This window comes from Mesocricetus auratus, unplaced genomic scaffold (genome assembly GCF_017639785.1).
Source record: "Mesocricetus auratus isolate SY011 unplaced genomic scaffold, BCM_Maur_2.0 Super-Scaffold_100007, whole genome shotgun sequence".
Taxonomy (NCBI): Eukaryota; Metazoa; Chordata; class Mammalia; order Rodentia; family Cricetidae; genus Mesocricetus; species Mesocricetus auratus.
In genome coordinates this window covers 34,161,177-34,184,078 of record NW_024429191.1, presented here as the reverse complement: position 1 = coordinate 34,184,078, position 22,902 = coordinate 34,161,177, and the positions used below count along the sequence as shown (strand labels likewise).

Sequence of the window (22,902 nt, the reverse complement as noted above, 5' to 3'; positions counted from 1 at the left end):
ATGTGCATTGATGTTTTGCCTGCATATATGTCTGTGTGAGGATGCCAGATCTGCTGGAACTGGAGTTACGGACAGCTATGAGCTGCCATGTAGATTTTGGGAAGAGCAGTCAGTGCTCTTAACCACTGAGCCATCTCTCCAGGCCCCCCCACCTTTTTTTTTTTTTTTTTATTCAGACAGTTTCTTATAGTCTAGGCTGAGGCTGTCCTTGAACTCCTGACGCTCCTGACTTTACCTCCCAAATGCTAGGCTTACAGGCATGTGCCACCACACCCAGCTTCTAAATCTTTGTTTCTTAATAGTCAGTTTTACCTAAAAGTAACCTGAAATGGTGTTGAAGGGAAATGATTGTGAAATAGAAGGTAGAAAATTTAATTCAAGCCTGCAAGTCCCAAGTTAAAATGTACATGAATGTTTTATGGTTATGACTATGAAGCTTTTAATAAATTACTTCCTACCTCAGCAAAACCAAAGAGCAAGGCAAGATAACAAGGCTAATGGTGCCGGGCGTTGGTGGCGAACACCTTTAATCCCAGTACTCGGGAGGCAGAGGCAGGCAGATCTCTGTGAGTTCGAGGCCAGCCTGGTCTACAAAGCGAGTTCCAGGACAGTCTCCAAAACAATACAGAGAAACCCTGTCTCGAAAAACCAAAAAAAAAAAAAAAAAAAAAAAAAAAAGAAGGCTAATGCAAAGGGTGAGGAGTCTCTGGGATCAAGCGTGTGAACTTGAGCAGGCAGCTTAGCCGCACCTCCCGGGGAAATAATTAAGTGAATGTATAAACAGAGCGTTCAAGAGTCAGCGTTCTGATAATGTACCGGCTGTGTTTGTTGGGCTTGGCTTTTGTTTGCATCCGTTTCCAAGGAGACAGTCACAGCTGGGAAACGCTAAAATACAGGAACTTTAAGAGATGACCCCCGGCCGGGCGTTGGTGGCGCACGCCTTTAATCCCAGCACTCGGGAGGCAGAGGCAGGCGGATCTCTGTGAGTTCGAGGCCAGCCTGGTCTACAGAGTGAGTTCCAGGACAGCCTGCAAAACAAAACAATACAGAGAAACCCTGTCTCGAAAAACCAAAAAAAAAAAAAAAAGAGATGACCCACGCCCTTAAACAGGAGGCAAAAAACGAGCATGTGCGGAGGTCACGCATTAATTTATAACCCGGCGTGCGTACGCCACGCTCTGCGAGGCGGAAGGGACGCTGCCCCTAACAAACATGGCTTCCGGTTACTTCCGCTCTCCTTTTGGTAGCTTGGCTCCGCGGCTTCTCGCGGTTTTAGTGTTGGCTCTACTTAGCAACCGCCTGGCCTTCGTCCTGCAGAGAAGGCGGGCCAGGAAGGAGGTGCTGCGTTCTGATTGGTTGCCATGCGGGAGCATTGCCGGCTACGCCCCGGCCCCGATTGGTTACCGAGAGGGGGCGGCTTGAGAGGCGGTGGCAGCGGCGTGGGGAGCCATGGGTCAGACCGCCAAGGTGACAATGCCGTGGAGGAGGGTGCAGGGAGGCTGAAGGACCCTCGGCCGAGGAGAGAGGCGACCCCGAGGGGCGGAGAGTGGAGGAGGGTGACAGCCTTGAGGGGCGGTGAGGAGAGAGACTGTCCAAGAGAGGGATCAGTGAAAGGGGGTGACGACCATGAGGGCAGTGGGAGAGAAGGGAGACGACCCCGAGGGGCAGTGAGTGATAAGAGTGACAGCCCTGAGGGACAGTGAGTGGAGGAGAGTGACACCATGAAAGATGGTGAATGGAGGAGCGTGATGACTATCCTTGCCGTCATAAAGAAGGCCAGTAGTAGGAAAATTATAAACAAGAAAATCGCAGGAAGTTCTTAAAACTAAAATGCAGCATGTTTTGTGAACCTGTAACCAGGGTTTAACTTATCTAGAGAGATACAGAAATCTCTAGAGCAAGAGAGGCAGCGTTGCTGTGCCTACTTGTTCACGGTTATCCCAGGCAACATAGGTCTTGTCTCAAAATTTAGAAAAGAAATGAATGGAATCACAAGGAACCATAGGCAGAGGTGTGAAGTTTAATTGGGAATTAGGAGGGGCTGCTAGTCTCAGATTTACTGTGTAGCCCAGGCAGGCTTCTAACTCAGCAGTCTTCATGCCAAGTGTTGGGATTACAGGTGTGAACTACTATACCCAGCTACTTTCTGCATTTGAGCATTTGAGAAGGTTTCTTTAGGCCGGGCGTTGGTGGCTCACGCCTTTAATCCCAGCACTCAGGACGCAGAGGCAGGCGGATCTCTGAGTTCGAGGCCAGCCTGGTCTGCAGAGCGAGTTCCAGGACAGTCTCCAAAACAATACAGAGAAACCATGTCTTGAAAAAAATTTTTAGTACGGATGTGGTTGTATTTAACTTAGTAATAGAACCCTTGCTTGGTGTGGTCAAGGCCCTCCCAGGGTACTTCATAATAATAAATAAAAATATTATTTTAATAGCTCTAATGTGATATTGGTCCCAGTAGCTTTGTGGTAATAAAGATGGCATTTTTAATTTTTATTTTGTTTTGTTTTGTTTGAGACAAGGTTTCTCTGTGTAGCCTTGGCTGTCCTGGAATTCACTCTGTAGACCAAGAGTCCTTGAGAACTCACAGAGATCCTCCTACCTCTGCTTCCTGAGTGCTGGGATTAAAGACGTGTGCCATCATGGCCCAGCATTTTCTTTTTAAAGAATTGTTTATTTAATTATTTTATTTGCTTGGGTGTTTTTCCTCCATGTATGTTTACCATGTGATGCCTGGTACCCACAGAGGCCAGAAGAGGGCGTCAGATCCCTTGGAACTGAAGTTAGAGATGGTTGTCTGCTGCCATGTGGGTGTTGGGAAGAACCTGGGTCCCCTGTGAGAGCAGCCAGTGCTTTTAACCTCAGAGCCATCTCTCCAGCTCCCATGTTTCTTTCTATTAGGATAACGGTCTTAAACTAGTGGAGCTGTTTTTGTGTTAATGGACATCCCCCACCCCTTAGGTACTACATAAAATTACTGAGGTTGCTGTTTGGTTTGAGACTATGGTCTTAAACTTTGGGATCAAATGATCTCCCTTCTCCACTTCCCAAGATGCTAGGACTACAGGTGTATGCCTAGACACCTAGCCCTGTGTGTGTGTGTGTGTGTGTGTGTGTGTGTGTGTATGTGTGTGTGTCTCCCTTTACTTTTTATTTAATTCGTATTTTGTAGTGTTGAGAAGTGAGCCCAGGTCCCACTACATGCTCTAAACATAGTCTACTGTGGTGCCTTTAAAATCCATATTCCTATCAACAATCTCTGCAAGGCAATCAGCTCTTATTGTCAAGCACTTTGGAAAAATCCTTTCTGTACACATTACTCAATCCCAAAGCCACTCCCACATTTTTAGCCTGTTATTGTTCCCCATCTCCTCATAACAAGTCTGTTCATTTCCTGTGATTGTCTTAAAGTACAGGCGAAGCATTAAAAAACAAAACAAAATTGGAAATGCTCATGAGTAAATCTTAAGTGTTTTTTCCATTTTCATGTGGTGTGTGTGTGTGTGTGTGTGTGTGTGTGTGTGTGTACTTGTGAGTCCGTGTGTGTGCATGTATGGATACTTCTGTCACTCTTCTACCTTATTTATGGAGTCTCCCAGCTGAACCCAGAGCTTTCCAATCTGAGTTATCTGAGTATGTAGTCTTGCTAGCCAGTTGCTCTGGGCACCCTCCATCTCTGCCTTCTGAGGCTGGACGTACACATCTACCCTACATTTTTGTGGGTTCGAGGGATCTAAACTCTGGTCCTCACACTTGTAGAACCAGCATTTTAATCACTGAGCCATCTCCCCATCCCTAAATCTAAGGTGCGTTTTCTATTTTATTATTTTTAACTATTTTATCATATTGCACTGGTATTTTGCCTGCATGAATGTCTGTGTGAGATTGTTAGATCACCTGGAACTGTGAGCTGCCATGTGGGTGCTGGTGATTGAACCCGGGCCCTGGAAGAGTAGCCAATGCTCTTAACCACTGAGTCATCTCCCCAGCTCTACATTGTTTTTGTTTGGTTTGGTTTTGGCTCTTTATGGGGGGGTAAAGATGGGGAGTAGGTATTGGTTTTTTAATAGGGTTTCTTTGTTTAACAGTCCAACCTTGTTTTCTTGAACTTAAAGAGAAATAACAACTAGGAATTTACTTTGCAAGTTCTTGCTTTTACCAGCTATTCTGAAAAGTAATTTTTAGAAATAAGTAGAAAACAAATCCAATAGTTCTAAATGTTATGTAAAATGTGATCTTTTTTTCTTTTTCTTTTGGTTTTTTTTTTTTTTTTTTTGAGACAGGGTTTCTCTGTGTAACAGTCCTAGCTGTCCTAGAACTCACTCTGTAGACAAGGCTGGCCTCTGCCTCATGAATGTTAGAACTAAAGGCATTTACCATTGCTGTCTGGCTGTGGCTTTTTTCTTTTCTTTTCTTTTTTTTTTGTTTTTTTGTTTTTTTGAGACAGGATTTCTCTGTAGCTTTGGAGGCTGTCCTGGAACTAGCTCTGTAGACCAGGCTGGCCTCGAACTCACAGAGATCCACCTGCCTCTGCCTCCCGAGTGCTGGGATTAAAGGCATGTGCCACCACCGCCCGGCCTTGTGGCTTTTTTCTTAAGCATAAAATCTTAGTTTTTATTTTTACTTATGTCTTTATAAAGATTTTATTTATTATGTATACAGTGTCCTGTATCCCTGCAGGCCAGAAGAGGGCACCAGATCTCATTTCAGTTGGTTGGGAGCCATCATATGGCTGCTGGGAATTGAACTCAGGACCTCTGGAAGACCAGCTAGTGTTCTTAAACACTGAGCCATCTTTCCAGCCCTCTGTGTGTGTGTGCGCGTGTGTGCGTGCGCACGTGTGCGTGTGCACGTGCATGCGCGTGTGCATGCGTGTTCGTGCGTGTGTGTGTGTGTGTGAGTGTGTGTGGTGTGTGTGCGCGCGCGTGCGTGTGCACGTGCATGCGTGTGTGCATGCGTGTGCGTGAGTGTGTGTATGTGTGTGTGAGTGTGTGTGGTGTGTGTGTGTGTGTGCATTCAGAAGAAAACCTCAGGTGTTGGTTCTTGCCTTCCACCTTGTTTAAGGCAGGAACTCTTTGCATACAGCAAGCTAGTTCAAGAATTCCTTGAGCTTCTGGAATTCTCCTGTCTCTGCTGTCACCTTCCCATAGGCATATAGGGATTACAGATGTGAGCTATCATGTTTGTTTGTTTGTTGTTGTTGTTTTATGTGGGTTCCAGGGATTTGAACTCAGCTCCTCATGATCATGGAGCATTTGCTTTATCCACTGGGCCTATCTCCTCAGTCCTGAATTCTGCTTTTTCTTAATAGGTTTTACAGCTCTTCAGAACACTGCACAGGACAAGACAACAAGTTTTTAAAAATGATAAGAGAGCACTAGAAGGTAAATATATCTTTCACTCCATTAGAGCAAATTCATGCTTTTGTTGTTTTATTTTTCGCAGTGCTAGGGATTGAACTTAGAGCCTCACACATGTAAGGCAAAGCACTCTGCCATTGACCTAGGTCACAAGCTGAGCCAGGATCTTCAGTGTCCCAGGCCCTTTTATGCAGGATGACCTTGAACTCCTGATCCTCCTGCTTGAGGTGTCTGCTGCCACCCCTGCTGCACATCCATTCTTTAGCTGGCTGCCCTTCTAACAGTGGAATGACCTTTCCCATCATTCCTTGGTGTTCTATAAAGACCCGTTTTCATTATGCTAATGGGAGAATACTTAATATTTATAAAGATCAAGTTCTCATATAGAATCGTCTAAAAGGAAGGTTCTCTCTTAATCCCATTTCTCTGCGGTATAACCCATTTCCCACACTGTAATCAGTGCTACCGTGTTGTTAATGCTGGGGTAGCTGTGAGAGAATGCAGCCACATGAGTCCAGACTCAGCATCTCCCTGTTTAAGTGGTTTCCAGCTGATTTAGAAGTCTTAGCTTGAGACTTTCGGGCACTGTGTTGGTCTTACTGATTTCCAACCTCCCTAAGACGGAGCTGGGCAAAGCATTCCCAGGAAATCAAATTTGGTCATTTCTTTTAAATATCGATTTTTATTATTTTTAATTGCATGTGTGCTATGCAAGTTAGTGCAGGTGCCCACAGAAGCCAGACCCATAGGATCCCTGGAAGCTGGAGTCACAGGCAGTTGTGAGTGACCTGATGTGGGTGTTGGGGACCACACTCAGTAGTACATGCTCTTAACTGCTGAGCTATCTCTCCAGCCCCTAGTTTTAGAAATACATCATTTTATATGCTTCTTAGAAATTTCTAACAGTTCTCAGCTCTGCAAGGTAATTATACTATAATTCCAACTTCTGCAGATGAGAAAACTGACAAAATATGAAGAGATTTCCTGCATGTCATTAGCTAACAGTAGAACTGAGGACTATCTTAAGCAGTCTGATTCCAAAAGCCAGACTTTTAAAAAAGGTTTATTTTTATTCATGTGTATGGGTGTTTTGCCTATGCGTATATCTGTGCACCACTTGGGTGCTTGGTGTCCTGGGAAGCCAGAAGAGGGTGATGGATCCCTGGAACCACCGCTGAGCCATCTCTCCAGTCTCCATTAGGACCAAACTCTTAGCCATATTGAGGAAAATGAGCACCAAAGGAGGCTTCCGTGGCTATTTCTTTCTATCAACATGGTATATTTTGTTGGTTTAGCCAACATTTGTTGTATACTTACTAAGGACTTCATACAGATTATTCCACTAAATGCTTGTAACACAGCAAGGTCGATTAGAGTAGGTTAAACTGCTATAACATAGGTGGAAAATGTGAGCCCAGAAGTTTTTTTGTTATTGCTTGAGACACAGCCTGCTTTATAGTCCTACCTGTCCTAGAACTCACCATGTAGACCAGGCTGGCCTCAAACTTACAGAGCACCTCCTGCCTCTGTCCCCCAGGTCTTAGTTAAAGGCATGGCCACTACACTTAGCAACTTTGCTGTCATCATTCACTCTTACATCAGCCTAGGTGCTGGGGATCAAATCTGTAGTAATGTATATGCATGTGCCAGTATAGGGTACATATTGTTTGCACTGGTTCTTACCATCTTCATAAAGCATATATATGCAACTTCAACACTCTAGAAGCTGAGGCAGAGGGCTCACAAGTTTAAGAACAGCCTGAGCTTTACGGTGAGACCCTATCTTAAAAAATAAAGCTGGGCATTACTTTAAATGTTTAGATTTAGAGAAAAAAATCTTGGATTTGCACTTCTTAGAATCTAGTAGTTCTGGAGGTACACATATAAAATTGAAAAGAAGCCACGCACGTGGCCTTAAAGGCTGAGGATCTCTGTGGTTCTGAGGCCAGCCTGGTCTATATAATGACTTCCAGGACAGCCAGAGCTATAGAGAAGAATTTTGTCTCAAAGGAAAAAAAAAAAAAAAAAAAAGAAGAAAAGGGCAGAAGACCTGAGTATTAGAATACTGAGTTCTATTCCAAAGACGACTTGGTCCTCTTCTCTACAGAAGTCAGAGTACACTAGACAGGTAATTAATTAGTAAACAGCAGAGCAGCTGGCCAGCCTCGGAGACAGGATTAAAGTCGCTCAGTTTGCTGGTCATGAAATTCATGTACCCTCACTTTTATTGGGTTCACGTGGACAAATGGATGTATTTGTTCATATCTTAAAGATATCCTAAGTCATCCTTTAGAAAAATCCTTACAAATACATACTACAACAGGAAAGGGCAATATGTGGTCAATTAGTGGCTGTAAATTAGTGGAAATGCAGGGGATCAGACGAATAAAATGCCAAATAAGACCTGAAAAAAAAAGAATATTGAGTTATTTTTATAGATTCACCCAGATCTCCAGGGAGACTAGGTTAATACATTTCTTCTTCTTCTTTTTTTTTTTAGACAGAACCTCACCATATAGCCCAAGCTAGCCTCAAATTCAAAATCCTCCTGCCTCATCCTCCTAAATGATGCTGTTATGGTGTGCAACACCATACTTGGCACATAACACATTTCCCATGCTTTGTTTTATGTGAGTAATAGAAATTTGTAATGGATATCATTGAATAACGTGTAAGAATCATAAGTATTAATTATATATATTTCTCTCTCTCTCTAGCAGCCAGAGTAAAGATAAATGAAGAATTCAAAAAACATAAAAGTGAGGCCGCTCCAGAGAAAATAGAAGAGGTACAGTAATAGGTTTCAATTGTAGTAGAGCTGGTATAAATGTTCTTGGTAAAGAGAGGATGGTGGGAATGGAGGGTTGTGTGTAGGAAAGCCACCACATGATAGTGAGAGCCTCCACAGCTGTAGACAACCTCCACTTGTTTGCTGTGTGTCACCTCAGGATTATCTCCTACCCACCAAGGTAACAGGGCCCACTGGGAAGAGAATACAGAAGCAGCCCTAGTCAAGACCAGGGCAGCTGAGCATGGCAGAAGCCGTAGCATTCTTTCTTCACTTGAGGTAAGTGACTAAAGATAGGGAACGGGAGTGTTCATGATGCAGCACTTCAGAGGGAATTTTAGAGAGAAGCACCCTTAGGAAATGCAGTGAAGAGTAGAGCTGGGCATAGTGGGGGTATGCCTATCATTCTAGCACGCATGAATCCAATGCCAGCCTGGACTACATACTAAGGTACTGCCTTTAAAAAAAGAAAAGATTCATACTTACGGTATTGATTGGTAAAAGAGAAAATACAAATGTGAGAAAGTCTCACATATTTAATAGCATTTATACAAGTGAATAAAATTTTCTTCTCTCTCTCTCTCTCTCTCTCTTTCAAGACAGGGTCTCACTGTGTAGCTCTGCTGTCCTAGAACTCACTATGTAGACCAGGCTGGCCTCTGCCTCCAAAGTGCTAGGATTAATGGTGTGCTCCACCATGCCCAATCCCCAACACATTTTAAAGTGCATATTGTAACAAAAAAGTTCTAAGCCTGTTTTTGAGCAAAATATAGGATATGTAGATAAAATGAAGGGCATCTGAAATGTTTGCATTTTCTATACTACCCTTTACAGTTGCACAAAGCTAAAAGACACATTATCTGAAAGTGACCTGTGAAACTGTGATATCCAAAACCATTGCAGTCCTACAAAGCACTCAGGGGTTACTCTGTTTGATTTTCCTAACAGATGTTGAAAATGGGTTCTGATGTTGAACTGTTACTCAGAACATCTGTTATTCAAGGTATTCACACTGACCACAACACACTGAGTAAGTAAAGGGAGGGGGTGGAAGGATAGGGAGGTGGGGAGTGTATGATTTCTGGCTGTGATATTTCAAAATAGTAACAATTACTGCATCTTTGTCTTTACTTTATTATTATTGATTATTTTCTTTCTTTCTTAATTCTTTGTGACAGGGTTTCACTAGTAGCCCTGGTTATCTTTGAACTTGCTGTGTTAATCAGACAACCCCCTTACCTCATTAAAGGCATGACTACATTCACCACACTGACATTACTCTTAACACTGACACTGGGATTGAACTCAAGTGCTCAACTGAGCCATGTAGCATGATTACTAAAAAGTCAAGAGACAGATATAGGGGTTCAAGCTGAAGATCAGAGAAGCAAAGCAGTCAAGCCAGTAGCTCTTACCTCTACCTGGACCAAAATGGGTGATCCTGTCTCCATGAATCCTCAGAGTGCAATGCTTTCTCCACCAAACCTCAGACTGAATGCTCTCCCTGTCTGGAAACTAAATCTCATATGAGACCCTTTGCTTCTTCCTTTTATACCTCTCAAATCCTGGGATTAAAGTCATGAGCTCTGAATAACTCCCATGTAGCCCAGGTTGGTCTTGGATTCACAGAGATTTGCCTGCCTCTACCTCCCGAGTGCTAGGATTAAAGGCATGCACAACCACTGCCCAACAAGGAGTTTCTTATTTTAATATAGTCTAGTTGATTCATTTTTCCTTTATTGTAATTGTAATTTTCTTTGGGCCACCCAACCAGCTCCCAAATAAAAACATGGAGACTTATTAATCATGAAAGCTCATCCTTAGCTTAGGCTTGTCCCACTAGCTCTTTTAACTTAATTTAACCTGTTTCTCTTCATCTAAATGTTGTCTTGGAGCTTTTTACCTTTCTTTCATTCTGTATGTCCTACTTTCCAGACTCTCTGTGTCTGTCTGTCTGGCCCCTGGCATATTCCTGGCCTCTGTTTACTCTCCCTGCCCAGAAGTTCTGTCTGTACTTCCTTCACTACTGGACATTCAGTTTTTTTATTAGACCAAAGAGGTGCCTTAGACATGCAAGGTAAGACAGCAGCACATCTTACATACCTAAACAAATACAATACATCTTCACATAGTTAAATAAACATTTTGCAACACTTTTTGTTGGGTATTTTTGGATCCTGTTGAAGACTTTGTGTCAAACAAGGTCATGGAGGGATTCTCCTGTGCTTTGTTCCAAAACGTAGTGTCTTAGTTAGGGTTTCTATTGCTGTGGAGAAATACCATGACCACAGCAACTCTTATAAATGAGACATTTAATTGGAGTGGCTTGCTTACAGTTCAGTGGTTCACTCTGTTTAATCATGGTGGGACATGGCTGAGGTCAGGCAGACATGGTGCTGGAGAAGCAACTGAGAATCCTGCATCTTGCAGGCAACAGGAAGTGATCTGAGTATCACACTAGCTAAGCTTGAGCATATGAGACCTCAAAGCCCTCCTCCACAGTGATACACTTCCTCCAGCAAGGGCATACTTTCTTCAATAGGGCTGCACTTCCTAATAGTGCCATTCCCTTTGAGGGACATTGTTTTTCAAACCACTACAGTATCTTTTTGATTATCTACTAAAGTTGGCTTTGTGGTTTTTGTTTTGTTTTTCAAGACAGGGTTTCTCTATGTAGCCCTGACTGTCCTTGAACTCACTCTATAGACCAGACTGGCCTTGAATGGTTTTGTGTAGTTTTTTTTTTTTTTTTTTTTTTTTTGGTTTTTCGAGACAGGGTTTCTCTGTGGCTTTGGAGGCTGTCCTGGAACTCGCTTGGTAGTCCAGGCTGGTCTCGAACTTACAGAGTTCCGCCTGCCTCTGCTTCCCGAGTGCTGGGATTGAGACAGGGTCTCTGTATGTAGTCCTGGCTGTTCTGGAATTTGCTATGTATACTAGGCTGACCTCAAATTCAAAGAATCTATCTGCCTACTGAGTGTTCAGATTAAAGACATGTGTCACCAGGCAGTCTTCACCCTTCCCCCCTTTTTTAGATCACTTCCTGAAAACCCATCAGTTTCCAGGGCAACTACTAGCAGGTCTACATGCCTTACTACATCTTCATTGTTTAAGATGAGATTCAAGATTGTGCCTCTTTGTTTTGGAGCAGGCTGCTTGAAGGGTAATCTTACAGGCATTCTTCTCATTCCAGTCTAGTCAGGGGCTATCACTGTGACTTAGCAGCTGTGATCAGTATCTAGTTCAATCCCAGAGACTCATAAACTGAGCTTTCCTCATGGCTGTAGGTAGCTTCGTGGTCAGAAGTTGAACAGCTTTGTAGAAAGGAGTCTTTTTTTTTTTTTTTTTTTTTTTTTGGTTTTTACGAGACAGGGTTTCTCTGTATTGTTTTGGAGGCTGTCGGTCCAGCCTGGCCTCGAACTCACAGAGATCCACCTGCCTCTGCCTCCCGAGTGCTGGGATTAAAGGCGTGCGCCACCACCGCCCTCGAAAGGAGTCTTTATAAGATGACTGAAGACTCTGACTTTGTGGCAAGGTAGAAATGACCGCAGCCAGTTTTGAAAATTCTTCATACCACTTGCCAGTATAGAAGACTGAAGGTTGATATGATATGACAGACAGACTGCTTCTTTTGCTGTAGCCATGGTGATAAATTTTTCTCATAGCCTGTAGGCTTGGAGATAGGAATATATTTTGGAGGCTGCAGAGGTCTGAACTGCCCAAACCAGTGCTTTCTGATAGAGGAGATGTCTGTAATTGTGTCAGCTAAGCCTACAGTGATTCCCAATTAACATGTTCATTAAAAGGGTTGTGAGATACCCATCAGAGAAGACCACACAGACATGGATTCCAGGCAATAAAATATCTTTATTAGCTGGCTGGTGACCACACTAGGTGTTCAGGACCCAAGTGCAGTCCCTACCCTTTCTCAGGGTGGGATTTTAAGCACAAAAATCACATCCTGGGTTGACACACCCCATTTAAGGACTTTCCCAGAACTATGGACTTAGATGGATTAGGTCTTTCTTTTGGCAGATGTTGCTGCCTATGTACTGGGTTCCAAGGCCTGAATGGTACTTTCATCAAGGTGTTAGTGTGCTAGGGTCTGGGGCCTGTTACACAACCATTCCAGTTCATGCTCTGAAAGCTCCACATTCTCCACACCAATTTGCTTTGGTAGTTTCTAGTCTGCTTTTGAGCTGCTTTCTGGTTGGAACAGTTGCATTTACCATCCTTTGATGCACCAAATGTTCTTAAATAAAAAGTGAACCGTTGGTTCATTTCAACACAGTAGTTGAGAAGAGACTTTAGCATTTACCATCTTGATCATTAATGCCCAGACAGGAGGACCAGGGGTCATAGAGCCTCCACTTATTTTTTTTTTAAGATTTTGTTGTTTAATTCAAAGATGTTTATTTATTTATTTATGTGTGTGTGTGTGTGTGTGTGTGTGTGTGTCTGTGTGTGTGTGTGTGTGTGTGCCATGTGTATGCAGTAGTTGGAGGAGATCAGATCTTTTGGAACTGGAGTTACCTGATATGGGTACTGGGAACTGAACTCAGGTACTCTAGAAGAGCAGCAAATGCTTGTAGCCACTGAACTATCTCTCCATCCTCCTATTTTTGTTTGTTTGTTTGTTTGTTTGTTTGTTTGAGACATGCTCTCCAGGCTACCCTCTAATTCATTATGTAGCTGATGGTCTTAAGCTCCTGCCTCTACCTTCTGAGTGTTTTGTCTACAGACATGTATCACCATACTTGATATATGTGAATCATACTCAGGGCCTGTGTATGCTAAGCAAGCACTTTACTGTCAGTGTAAAAACACAGCCTTTACCTGAAAAGGTGCCCTCTGAAGTCAGAAGAGGGCATCAGATCCCCTGGAACTAGAATTACAGATGGTTGTAAGCCATTATGTGTGTGCTGGGAATCGAACCCTAGTCCTCTAGAAGAATAGCCAATGTTCTTAACTGCTGAACCTTCTCTCTAGCCCCAGCCCAATATTTTTTTAACTTCCTCTCTAGCATATATATAAGACAGACAAAAAAATTGGGTTGTATTTCCAAGTGTATGTGATAACATTCAGAAAATACAGCAAATGCCTTTTTTTTTTTTTTTTTTGAGACAGGGTCTCACTATGTAGCTCAGGCTGTCCTGGAACTCACTATGTAGATCAGGCTGGCCTCAAACCCATAAAGACCTCCTGCTTTTGCCTCCTAAGTGCTGAGATTATAGGTGTACAGCTTTAATGCCCAGCTCAGATGTTTGTCTTTTAGACATCTGCTTTTTTGTATGTGTTTGTGTGTGCATATTTGTGTGGGTGCATATGTGTATATGGAGGCCAGAAGTTAATGTCAGGTGTCCTGGATTGCTCTCCACCTAATTGTTAAAGACAAGGTCTCTCACTAAACCTGGAGCTCACTGCTATGGCTAAGCTGGCTATCTTGCCAGACCCAGAGATCTACCTGTGTTCAACTCTCTAGCTCTGAGATCATAGGTGTGTGCTTCTGTGTGGGTACTGGGGATCCAAACTCAGGTCCTATGCTTGCAAAGGAAGCATTTTATCAACTCACTCATCTCCCCAGCCCTAAACTTCTGCCTTTGGATTCTGTACATTTGTCATTGTCAAACGTATCTGATTTTTTTCTAAGACAATTTAATGTGACTCAGCCCATATTTATTGAATCCTTATTGTGGCAGACACTGGGATTTATGTGGAATAGTGGGCTGGACAAATCTGGGTCTTGTCCTTAAGAAACTGAGCACTCTGTAAAAGATTGATAGTTAAAGTGTTCCTCCACAGCACTTCTGTATGTCAGAGGAACTCCAAGCCCAAACACAGGTCCTGGAAAGAACATGACCAAAGTGTAAGCTCCTCATTTCAGCTTATTGCTGTTTATGTGCCTGATATATTTAGCAACATTTTTATAACTTTAAAATACTTTGGAATCCTATATATTATTAATGTCCAAATGTCTCTGCCACACTATTGTGACTAGGCTTTCCATTTATGAGAGACAGAGAGAGAGAGAGAGAGAGAGAGAGAGAGAGAGAGAGAGAGAGAGAGAGAGAGAGAGAGAGAGAGAGAATTTAAAAATTTTTTTGGAGACAGACTTGGGGCAACAGTAATAAGAGAAACAGCCCAAATGAGGGTAGCCTTTTCTGTTTTCAGCAAGATGCTGAGAAAGAATGCATGCAGGATAAGTTGGTCCATTCACAAAGCAGAGAAGGAATGAGTGTCACTTTGCTGAGGGCTCTCTTCTGTCTGCAGCCTGTGCTCTGAGGAGAGCCTTGAGGAGCTGCGAAGAGTGACGGGTCCACTGTCCCACGTAAGACAGATGTAAAGAGGCTTCTGAAATCTAACTGAGGTCTTTTCAGGTGGCTCCCAGGCCTCTTTCCCCCTCACTTCACTCTTCATTGTTGCTTTTCTTGCTTTAAGAAGTGGTCTCAATGTAAGAACTAGTGAGTACGGCAGATCCCAGCAACATTACCAAAGAGGGATGATAATCTTTAGTGCTCAAAATAGGGTAAGATACTTGCCCGTGACTTCTTGTTTGTGGAAACAGTCTTGAAGTTTATAGTTTTTGAGTGAATTGTATTGCTAAGAAACCCAGGCTCATGTAGTTCACTTTAGCTCTTAAAGCCATCCCTGGTCTCCTGAACTCAGGTTAACAGGAGGTGGACTGTGGAAGCTTTTGAAGCCCCCCAAAGAGGCTATCTTCTGCAAGATCTCCATCTCCTCAAGACAGGGAGTGGCCCAGAGTCTGGATCTGGTATCTGTGTAGTAGAGTGCATCAGAGCAGGGCTTTGAGTCTCTTGAAAGTAGAATTTGGTACTGCCAGATTAGCAGACTGAAGATTTAGTCCGTTACCAAGTTAAGAAGTTTGCCTTTTCCTATCCCTGGGTTTAGGATTTTCTGTGGCCCAGGTACTACTGTGGATTCCCAATCTTATGTTTTTATTTTTCATCCCATCATTTATTTCCCACGAAAGTGGGGTAGGTGTCTACCATGTGTGCCACAGATGGATCCTGTGGGCAGAGCAGGCCAGCACATTAACTAGAGGCCCTTGGTGTGAATCTGGGTGAGACTTTGGGGACAGGAGGTAAACAGAAGTGTGCTATGAATTGTGTATGTCCATGCTGCATATCCAGAGAGGGACGATGAGAAAGGCCGTAATGTGATTTCTCAGGCTGTCCGGCATCTTTTATAAACATCTGTCTACTGAGTGTCATTCCACTGAAGCCATTGTTTTGTTGAAAAGGAATGGGCTGGGTGAGGTGCCCCTCCTGCCTTCAGTGCAAATGCAGTAATAGCAGAAGGGAAGGCAAGCTGCTTGCTGTTCCAAAGGGCAGCAGACACGGAGGAAAGAGATCCTGGGTAAGAACCTGGGTTAGCAGCACCAACGTCTTAAACTAGCTCAGGCCTGCTGTGTTTCATAATGGAAGAAAATTAAATCTTATAAACCACTGGTGGATTTCTGGTTGTTCAAAGTTGAACACAATCCAAAGTAATATTGATGAGTTTAGTAATTTATTATTCAATATAACAGTCTCAAATTCTTGCATTTTCACTATAAAAGACATTTGTGAAGTATTATAGTGTGATTTGTTGTTTATCCTTTTCAATAGATTATGAGACCCTTAAAGCCAAAGAAACTTTTCTTTTTTGAAACAAAGAAAATAGACTTTTCTTTATTATGTAGCTCTGGCTGTCCTGGATTTGCCTGTAGACCAGGCTGACCTCCACCTCACAGAGGTCCACCTGTCTCTACCTCCCAGTGCTGGGTTTAAAGGTGTGTGCCATCACTGCCTTGCTTGCCAAAGAAATTTTCATGTTCACCTTCATCTCATTTTTTGATGTAATATCTGGCATAAAATAGGTACATATATTTGATAAGTGAAATAAATTACTACCACTGTTATTAACTTAAAACAATACTATTGTTTCTTTGGATGGAAGCACCCAAGAGCTGACTAAAAATAATTACAAGTCAGAAATAAGCAGAGGTTTTCCCATTTCATAAGCCAGATTTATTATATGGGTACACTATTTTATTAATTAATTTCTGTGTGCAGTGGAGTGTTCATTGCCTGTGTCGTGGTGTGCACCTGGAGATCAAATGACAGCTTTCCTTCCACAGTGTGGGTCCCAGGGATCCAATTCAGATAGTCAGGCTTGGTGGCAAGTGACCCTGTTCTCTGAGGCATGTTGTCAACTCTCTCAAGTGCAAATTTCAGTTAATGTCTAGGTGGAGTTTTTTTGTTATTATATATTAAAAAAAATTAGATGTGGTCTCATGTAGTGCATGCTGAATTTAACTCCTGATCTTCCTGTCCCTACTTCTCAAGATATGCCATCACACCAACAGTTTCCTTCCTTCCTTCCTTCCTTCCTTCCTTCCTTCCTTCCTTCCTTCCTTCCTTCCTCTTTCTTTTGAGTGTTCTGTCTACATGTATGCGTGCAGACCAGAAAAGGGCATCAGATCCCATTATAGATGGTTGTGAGCCACAATGTGGTTGCTGGGAATTGTCTCTAGCCCCGACAATTTCTTTAAAATATTTCAGTGTGGGGCGGGAGAAATGGCTCAGCCGTTCAAAGCCCATACTGATCTTGCAGAGAACTGAAGTTCTTTTCCTATCACCCACATTGGGTGGTTCACAATCATTTGTAACTTTATCTCTGGGGGAATCTGACATATTCTTCTGGCCTCCTGGGGCACATACACACATGCACATACACACACATTCGTACACATAAATAAAAATAAATCTTCAAAAATACTCCAATATGCATTTCTTTTTGTTTTGTTTTTTTGAGACAGGATCTCACTATTTAGCTCTGGCTGTTCAGGACTTGCTATGTAGCCTTGAACTCAGAGATCCACCTATCTCTGTTTCCTGAGCGTTGGGAATAAAAATTGTGAGCCCAGTCCCCACAATGTGCTTTTCTTGAATATAAAGGACATTCCTTAACTACAGTTTAATTATTCAGAACTAGGGTATTCACATTGACGCAATGCTCTTGTTTGAGTTTTCACTTTTGTCCTAACAAGGTGGTGGTTTAGCAGTGTGTCTCGGGAGTCACTGTTCTGTAGATATGAACTTTCTAAATTATGAGAGTGATGTCTTGCTTCCTATAAAAATTTCCAAGTATCCAGGCAAGGTGTAATACACCTATAGTCTCATCATTGGGAGGTGGAGGCTGGAGGGTCAGGAGCTCAAGGTTAGCCTCAGCTACATAGGGAGTCAAAGGCTAGCCTGAACTACATGAGACCCTCTCTTAAAAACCATTCCTAGATGACATTTTTAATTAGTAATTGACAGATGGCCAATAATTTGTTTCACCTCAGACAGCAGCTGAAATAAAATGTCTCTAGAAGAGTTTTCTTCGACGTTCCTAAACTAGACAGTTTACAGTTGGAACTTGTGGGGGAAGTGGGTGTGCTGGCACTTAGGTCTGATTTGAAGATAAATAGTGACTGGAGTTCTAATCATCTTAACCACTTGTTTCTGTGTTTCTTTTAGAACTGGTCCCCAGGAAAGATCTTCTCACAGAAAATGTGCCGTACTGTGATACACCACCTCAGAAGCGGTAAAGCTTCCAGGACAAAACCCGTCTCTGCCCCCTCTGACTTTAAATATATACCTGGCAAAAGTCCTGGGCATGGGGATGTTTCTCTCTGAAGCAGCGTGTTGCAAGCGAGCAACAGGCCGAGGGCTGCAGAGTACTGCAGGGTTCTGAGGACATAGATGTGCCCTCCCTTCTCACTGGCGACTGAATGCCTGGGGAAGTGGCACATACTTCTCTTTCCCTTTGGTGGGTGTTTTGGTCTTACCAAAGCTATTTGCCAATGAAACACTTTACCAAGTTGATGACTTTTCATCCCACAGGAAACACAACTGCTAAATACAAAATGCTGCCAAATTAAATTGATGTTTAATTTACAAAATATTAACTTGGTAAAAAAAATTAACATTTTTTTCTGCCAGCTCTGTAGTGAAACATAGCCATTGTTTCTCAAAGTCCTGTGGTTATTTTTTCAGATAACAAATAATTATGTGGCTTATTTCTCTGTTCTTATGAAGACATTTTTCCCTGGCCTGTGTAAATGTCTAAGCACCATGAGTGTGCAGAGTCTGCAGAGGTCTTGACAGGGTGTTGGATCCCCTGGGACTGGAGTGGTAGACAGTCCTGAGCTGCCATGTAGGTGCTAGGAATTGAACCTGGGTCCTCTGAAAGAACAACAAGTGCTCTTAACCACTGAGCTATCTCTCCAGACCCTATAAAGACATTTTAAACAGTCTTCAGAAGATAGATCGATGAAATGTCAACATCACTTTGGTCACTATAGAATAAAGACATCCAACATTTTTAGGAAGTTGTGGCCCTCTCTCAGACTACCCAATTAGCTATATTTGGGTCAGCTGGATGTTATTGTGAAATGCTGTACATGGCTATATTCTCTCTTTTTTTTTTTGACATAGGATCTCACTGTGAAATTCTAGCCTTGAACTCAGAGATCTATCTGCCTCTACTTCCGCAGTGCTTTACATAATTTGATTCTGATTATTGCCAAATAAATAATAATAATTGTACTTTATTAAAGTTAAGAAACATTTTCACTGGACTGTGGTGTTGTGCACCTTTAAGTCCAACACTCAGGATGCAGAGGCAGGTGGATCTCTGTAAGTTTGAGGTCAGCCTGGTCTGCAGAGCAAGTTCCAGGGCTATATAGAGAAACCCTGTCTCGAAAAACAACAGAAAAACATTAGTGAAAAATTATAGTTTAGATAATATCTGTATCATATATATGATAATTCTTATTATATAAAGAATGTGTGTTAGCGGGGTGGTGGTAGCACATACCTTTAATCCCAGCACTCAGATGGCAGAGGCAGAGAAGAAGGATCTCTTTAAGTTTGAGGCCAGCTTGATCTAAAGAGCTAGTTTCAGGATAGCCAGGCAAACCCTCTGTCTATGTCTGTCTGTCTATATGTATACACACACATGTGTATGTTAGTAGGTATGTAAAAAGATTTATCAGATTATAAGAACTGAGTATAGGAAAGCAAGCAGGGACTGAGATGGCACAGAGGTGAAGAACTCTTGCTGCTCTTCCCTTGGACCTGAGTTCCTCTTGCCTTCACCTCCCCAGCCTGCATGTTGCGATTAGAAGCGTGCGCCCTTGTGCCTGCTTTAAGAGAAAATCAGCTGCTGATGATGGAGGTGTACTTGGGGGGCGTCTTAAGCTTTTGGCCACACACGGCCTTATATAGCATTTTCCCACTTTTATTTTTGCAACAGAAAAGTAAAAAGGCTCAGTTCCCAGGAAAATGGCTTTGAGATGGGGTTGCCTGCGGGAGGTTTAAATCAGAGCTCTTGGGAGGGGATGGAGACAGATGCAGCAGGGCCTGGGGCTGAAATGGCCTTCAGAATCTGGTCACGCTAAGGCAAAAAGACTGGGACTCTGTGTCCTGGCACAGAGGCCTGGCCCAGCAGGAGAGAGGCAGAAAGGGAGAAGGCTCCTGAAGGCATCTGGGTACTGCACAAGCGACACAAACTGCCCTTGCCATCATTGCCTCAGATTGCAAGAGGCAGCTGAGCGTTCCTCTTAGGGCATTGAGTCCATTAGATGAGAAGCTGTGCACAAGCTGAGTTCCAAGTGAATTAACACACCATTCAGTCATTCATTCATCCAATATTTTTCTAATTCGAATTACATGGGGAAATGTTCACTACAGGGTGGACAGGACACTGGACTCTAGTCATGATTATGTCACCAAAAATGATGTGTCTGAGGAAATCATGGATGTGTCTTCTGGTTGTGTTGCCTAGCATGCATGAAGGCATGAATCCTACCCCCAGCACTTAAAAAAAATTCTGGACTAGATGCTATACTAGTTAGAATTTATTATTATTATTATTATTTATTTGACTTTTCAAGACAAAAAGGACAGTGACACTAACTGTTCTCCTGGAATTAACCTATCAGGCAGGACTCGTTCAGCATTTCCAGAGGGGAAATGGTGAATATTTTTGTTGTTGTTTATTTTTTGTTTTTTTCTAGACAGAGTTCCACTGTGTAGCCCTGGCTGTCCTGGAGCTATCCCTGTAGACCAGGCTGGCCTCAAACTCACAGAGATCAGCCTGCCTCTGCCTCCAGAGTGCTGGGATTAGACGTGTGTGCCACCAATGCCCTACAAAATGGTGAGTTTAAACCAATGGGGAAGACATGCTTCTCCTGGCTCCTCATTGTTTATGGCTTAGACCAGTTACTGATATGCACTATGAACAGCACAAACTCTTCGACGACAAAGAGCGGGTGACATTGAAGTTCATGCTACTTCCAGTCCTTGGTGCACGCTTTCTTTATCTCACATGCCAGGGCCCAAATGTAATGTTTCAGAAATGCCTCGGTTTAGCCATAGAATTCTAGGAGCTCAGTTATCCTATTGTCTTTTAGATGTTGGCTGGTTACCTCCGGATGGCCTGGCCACAGTGGAGAATGACTCCAAGTTTGTATAACAAAAGACCTAGGCCCTGGGTGGACCCGCACTCATCCTGAGGGCTAGTGAGATGTGCCTGGGCTAGTGGGATGTGCAGTTTTAGGACTGTCTCTGGGATTAAAGGACACATTTGATATCAGCTCTATACATGATAATAGAAGTCTTCTGCCAGTACCACCGGTTTTGGAAAGCTATTTAAGAGGATGCTTAAATAAACTGTGGTCTCCAGTATTGATGGAGAGCTCTCCTGAAATGACAAGATGTCTCGGTCTCGTTCTTAACACCTCTGGGTAGCTAGGACTTCCCTGATCCACACTCCCCAACTCAGGACCCAGGGCTGTTCGGCTGGTTCCAAACACAGCCCCAAAGACACCAGTCTGGAATAGATGGCCCCTACAGTGTACAGTGATACAGGCCAAACCCCAGCACTCACATCCCTGCTTTCCTACTCCACCCCCAGATATCAAGAGATGAGTTTTAAATAACCCAAGAAAGAAACTAATCCAGCTGGTGCCCCCTATTGGAGGATTAGAGCACGATGCCTGCTAGAGGTGTCCACCCTATGAACCTCAGCTAGAAGATTCGAGGCTGAAGCTGTGCTTTTCGTGGTGTGGAGATAGATGTGTGTTGAACTTGTAAAGAAGGGAGCTAAGCATACAGCATTTCCACAGTCAAGATCATCCCTGGAGTAAGAGCAATTTCATTCCCTGTAACACAGGTAAGAAGGGGCTGGGACTGTAGCTGAGTTGGTAGAATTCTTGCCCAGCATGCACAAGACCCTAGGCTTGGTTCCCAGCACCTCATGGAACAGGCATGGTGTTGCACACCTGTAACTCAGCACTAAGAAGTGGGAGCAGGAGAACCAGGAGTTCACAGTCATTCCCAGCAACACAGGGAGGTCAAGTCTGGCCTGGGCTAGAGACCCTGCCAGGGGTGTGGGAGAGGGGTAGACAAGCAGGAGACCTAGAAATTCCCACCCATTTGTTGCTCAGGTTTGCAATGCTTACCCACTCTGAGTTCCCAGATTGCCAGATTTAGCATTGTCCTGAAAGAGCATGGCCTATGTTTGCCTTCCCACATGTAGGCTCCTGCTTTGTGTTGCCACTTTGGAACTCCTAAGCAGTTGCAAAACAGCCAGGCGGCCTCAGCTAACCCCCTCTGTCCTAGGAAACAGCCTGGCAGTGTACTCTAAGCAGCTTGAGCAATTGAGGTCCTAGGAAGCAGATGGGTGGCCTCCTCACCCACCCACAGCCCTAGGAATCAGTTCTGGCTTGGCTCACCAAGGGCCCTGGAAAGCAGGCAGGCAGTATTACAAATCTGCCTCCAGTCTCAGGAAGCAGATGAACAGCCTGTTCTCAGCTCAACCAGATGCTGAAGTCTGAGAAACACCAACCACGAGCCCTCAGCTCCAGGAAGCCCCTGATCAGCCTTCTTCTAGCAGATCAGGGCCTCTGAAAAGACTAACAGCATCTGTGTGTCACTAACAGGCAAGCTCACTGTGGCCTACCAGGACAGCCCCACCCTCTAGTGCCCACAGGAAAAACAGGCACTCCAATACCTGCAGCCAGGCGCATCACACCCAGAGCTGTTGGTGAGCCTTCTCACACTGAGCAGCAGGTGGCATCTCAGCTGGCTGTGAGGTACCACGGCAGAGACCGTCAGTACTTGCAGCAATGCCCCTGTTAGAGTATAGCTACACTACAGCTTTTACCCGAGTCAGGGTCAATGCCTTGTACTCTCTACAGAAGTCACCCAGTAAAGATGGCAGAGGCAGTGGATTCACCAGACACACAAACACCAGTGAAGGACATAAAAAGCACACACCTAAGCCGGGCAGTGGTGGCATACGGCTTTATTCCCAGCACTCGGGAGGCAGAGGCAGGCGGATCTCTGTGAGTTTGAGGCCAGCCTGGTCTACAGAGCGACTTCCAGGACAGCCTCCAAAACAATACAGAGAAACCCTGTCTCGGAAAACCAAAAACCAACCAAACAACCAAACAAACAAACAACCAAACAAACAAAACAAAACAAAACAAAACAAAAACAAAAAAAAGCACACGCCTGTAAACTCAGCACAGAGGAGGAGTAAGCAGGAGGATCAGGAGTTCAAGGTCATCCTCAGCTACATAGTAAGTCAAAGGCCAGGCTGGGCTACATGAGACCCTGTCTCAAAACAAACAATAAAGCAAAGGAATGTATATTATCACTTACATTTTGGGGCGTTTATTATATTTTAGTTAAATCATTTTAA

General features: G+C 43.6%; 1 protein-coding gene across 2 annotated transcripts; it reads left to right on the top strand.

Annotated features, from left to right (window-relative positions):
• The first annotated feature begins 1,311 nt into the window (after positions 1-1,311).
• Positions 1,312-20,907, top strand: Lyrm7 (LYR motif containing 7). 2 transcript variants are annotated; one of them, XM_040748670.1, is made up of 5 exons: positions 1,312-1,467; positions 5,312-5,384; positions 8,081-8,148; positions 9,097-9,178; positions 17,670-20,907. In XM_040748670.1, the coding sequence occupies exons 1-5, from the start codon at positions 1,450-1,452 to the stop codon at positions 17,738-17,740; spliced, it is 312 nt and encodes a 103-aa protein (XP_040604604.1). In that variant the 5' UTR covers positions 1,312-1,449; the 3' UTR covers positions 17,741-20,907. The 2 variants fall into 2 exon arrangements, with proteins under 2 accessions (XP_040604604.1, XP_005067815.1); XM_005067758.4 differs by having other exon boundaries at positions 1,318-1,467; positions 8,078-8,148.
• The last annotated feature ends 1,995 nt before the right edge of the window (positions 20,908-22,902 follow it).

Bases quoted from the DNA above. Each gene is read 5' to 3' on its own strand.
- Lyrm7 (XM_005067758.4), top strand. The intron at 5,385-8,077 runs GTAAATATATCT...CTCTCTCTCTAG, and splicing joins TGATAAGAGAGCACTAGAAG to CAGCCAGAGTAAAGATAAAT. The intron at 9,179-17,669 runs GTAAGTAAAGGG...TGTTTCTTTTAG, and splicing joins CACTGACCACAACACACTGA to AACTGGTCCCCAGGAAAGAT.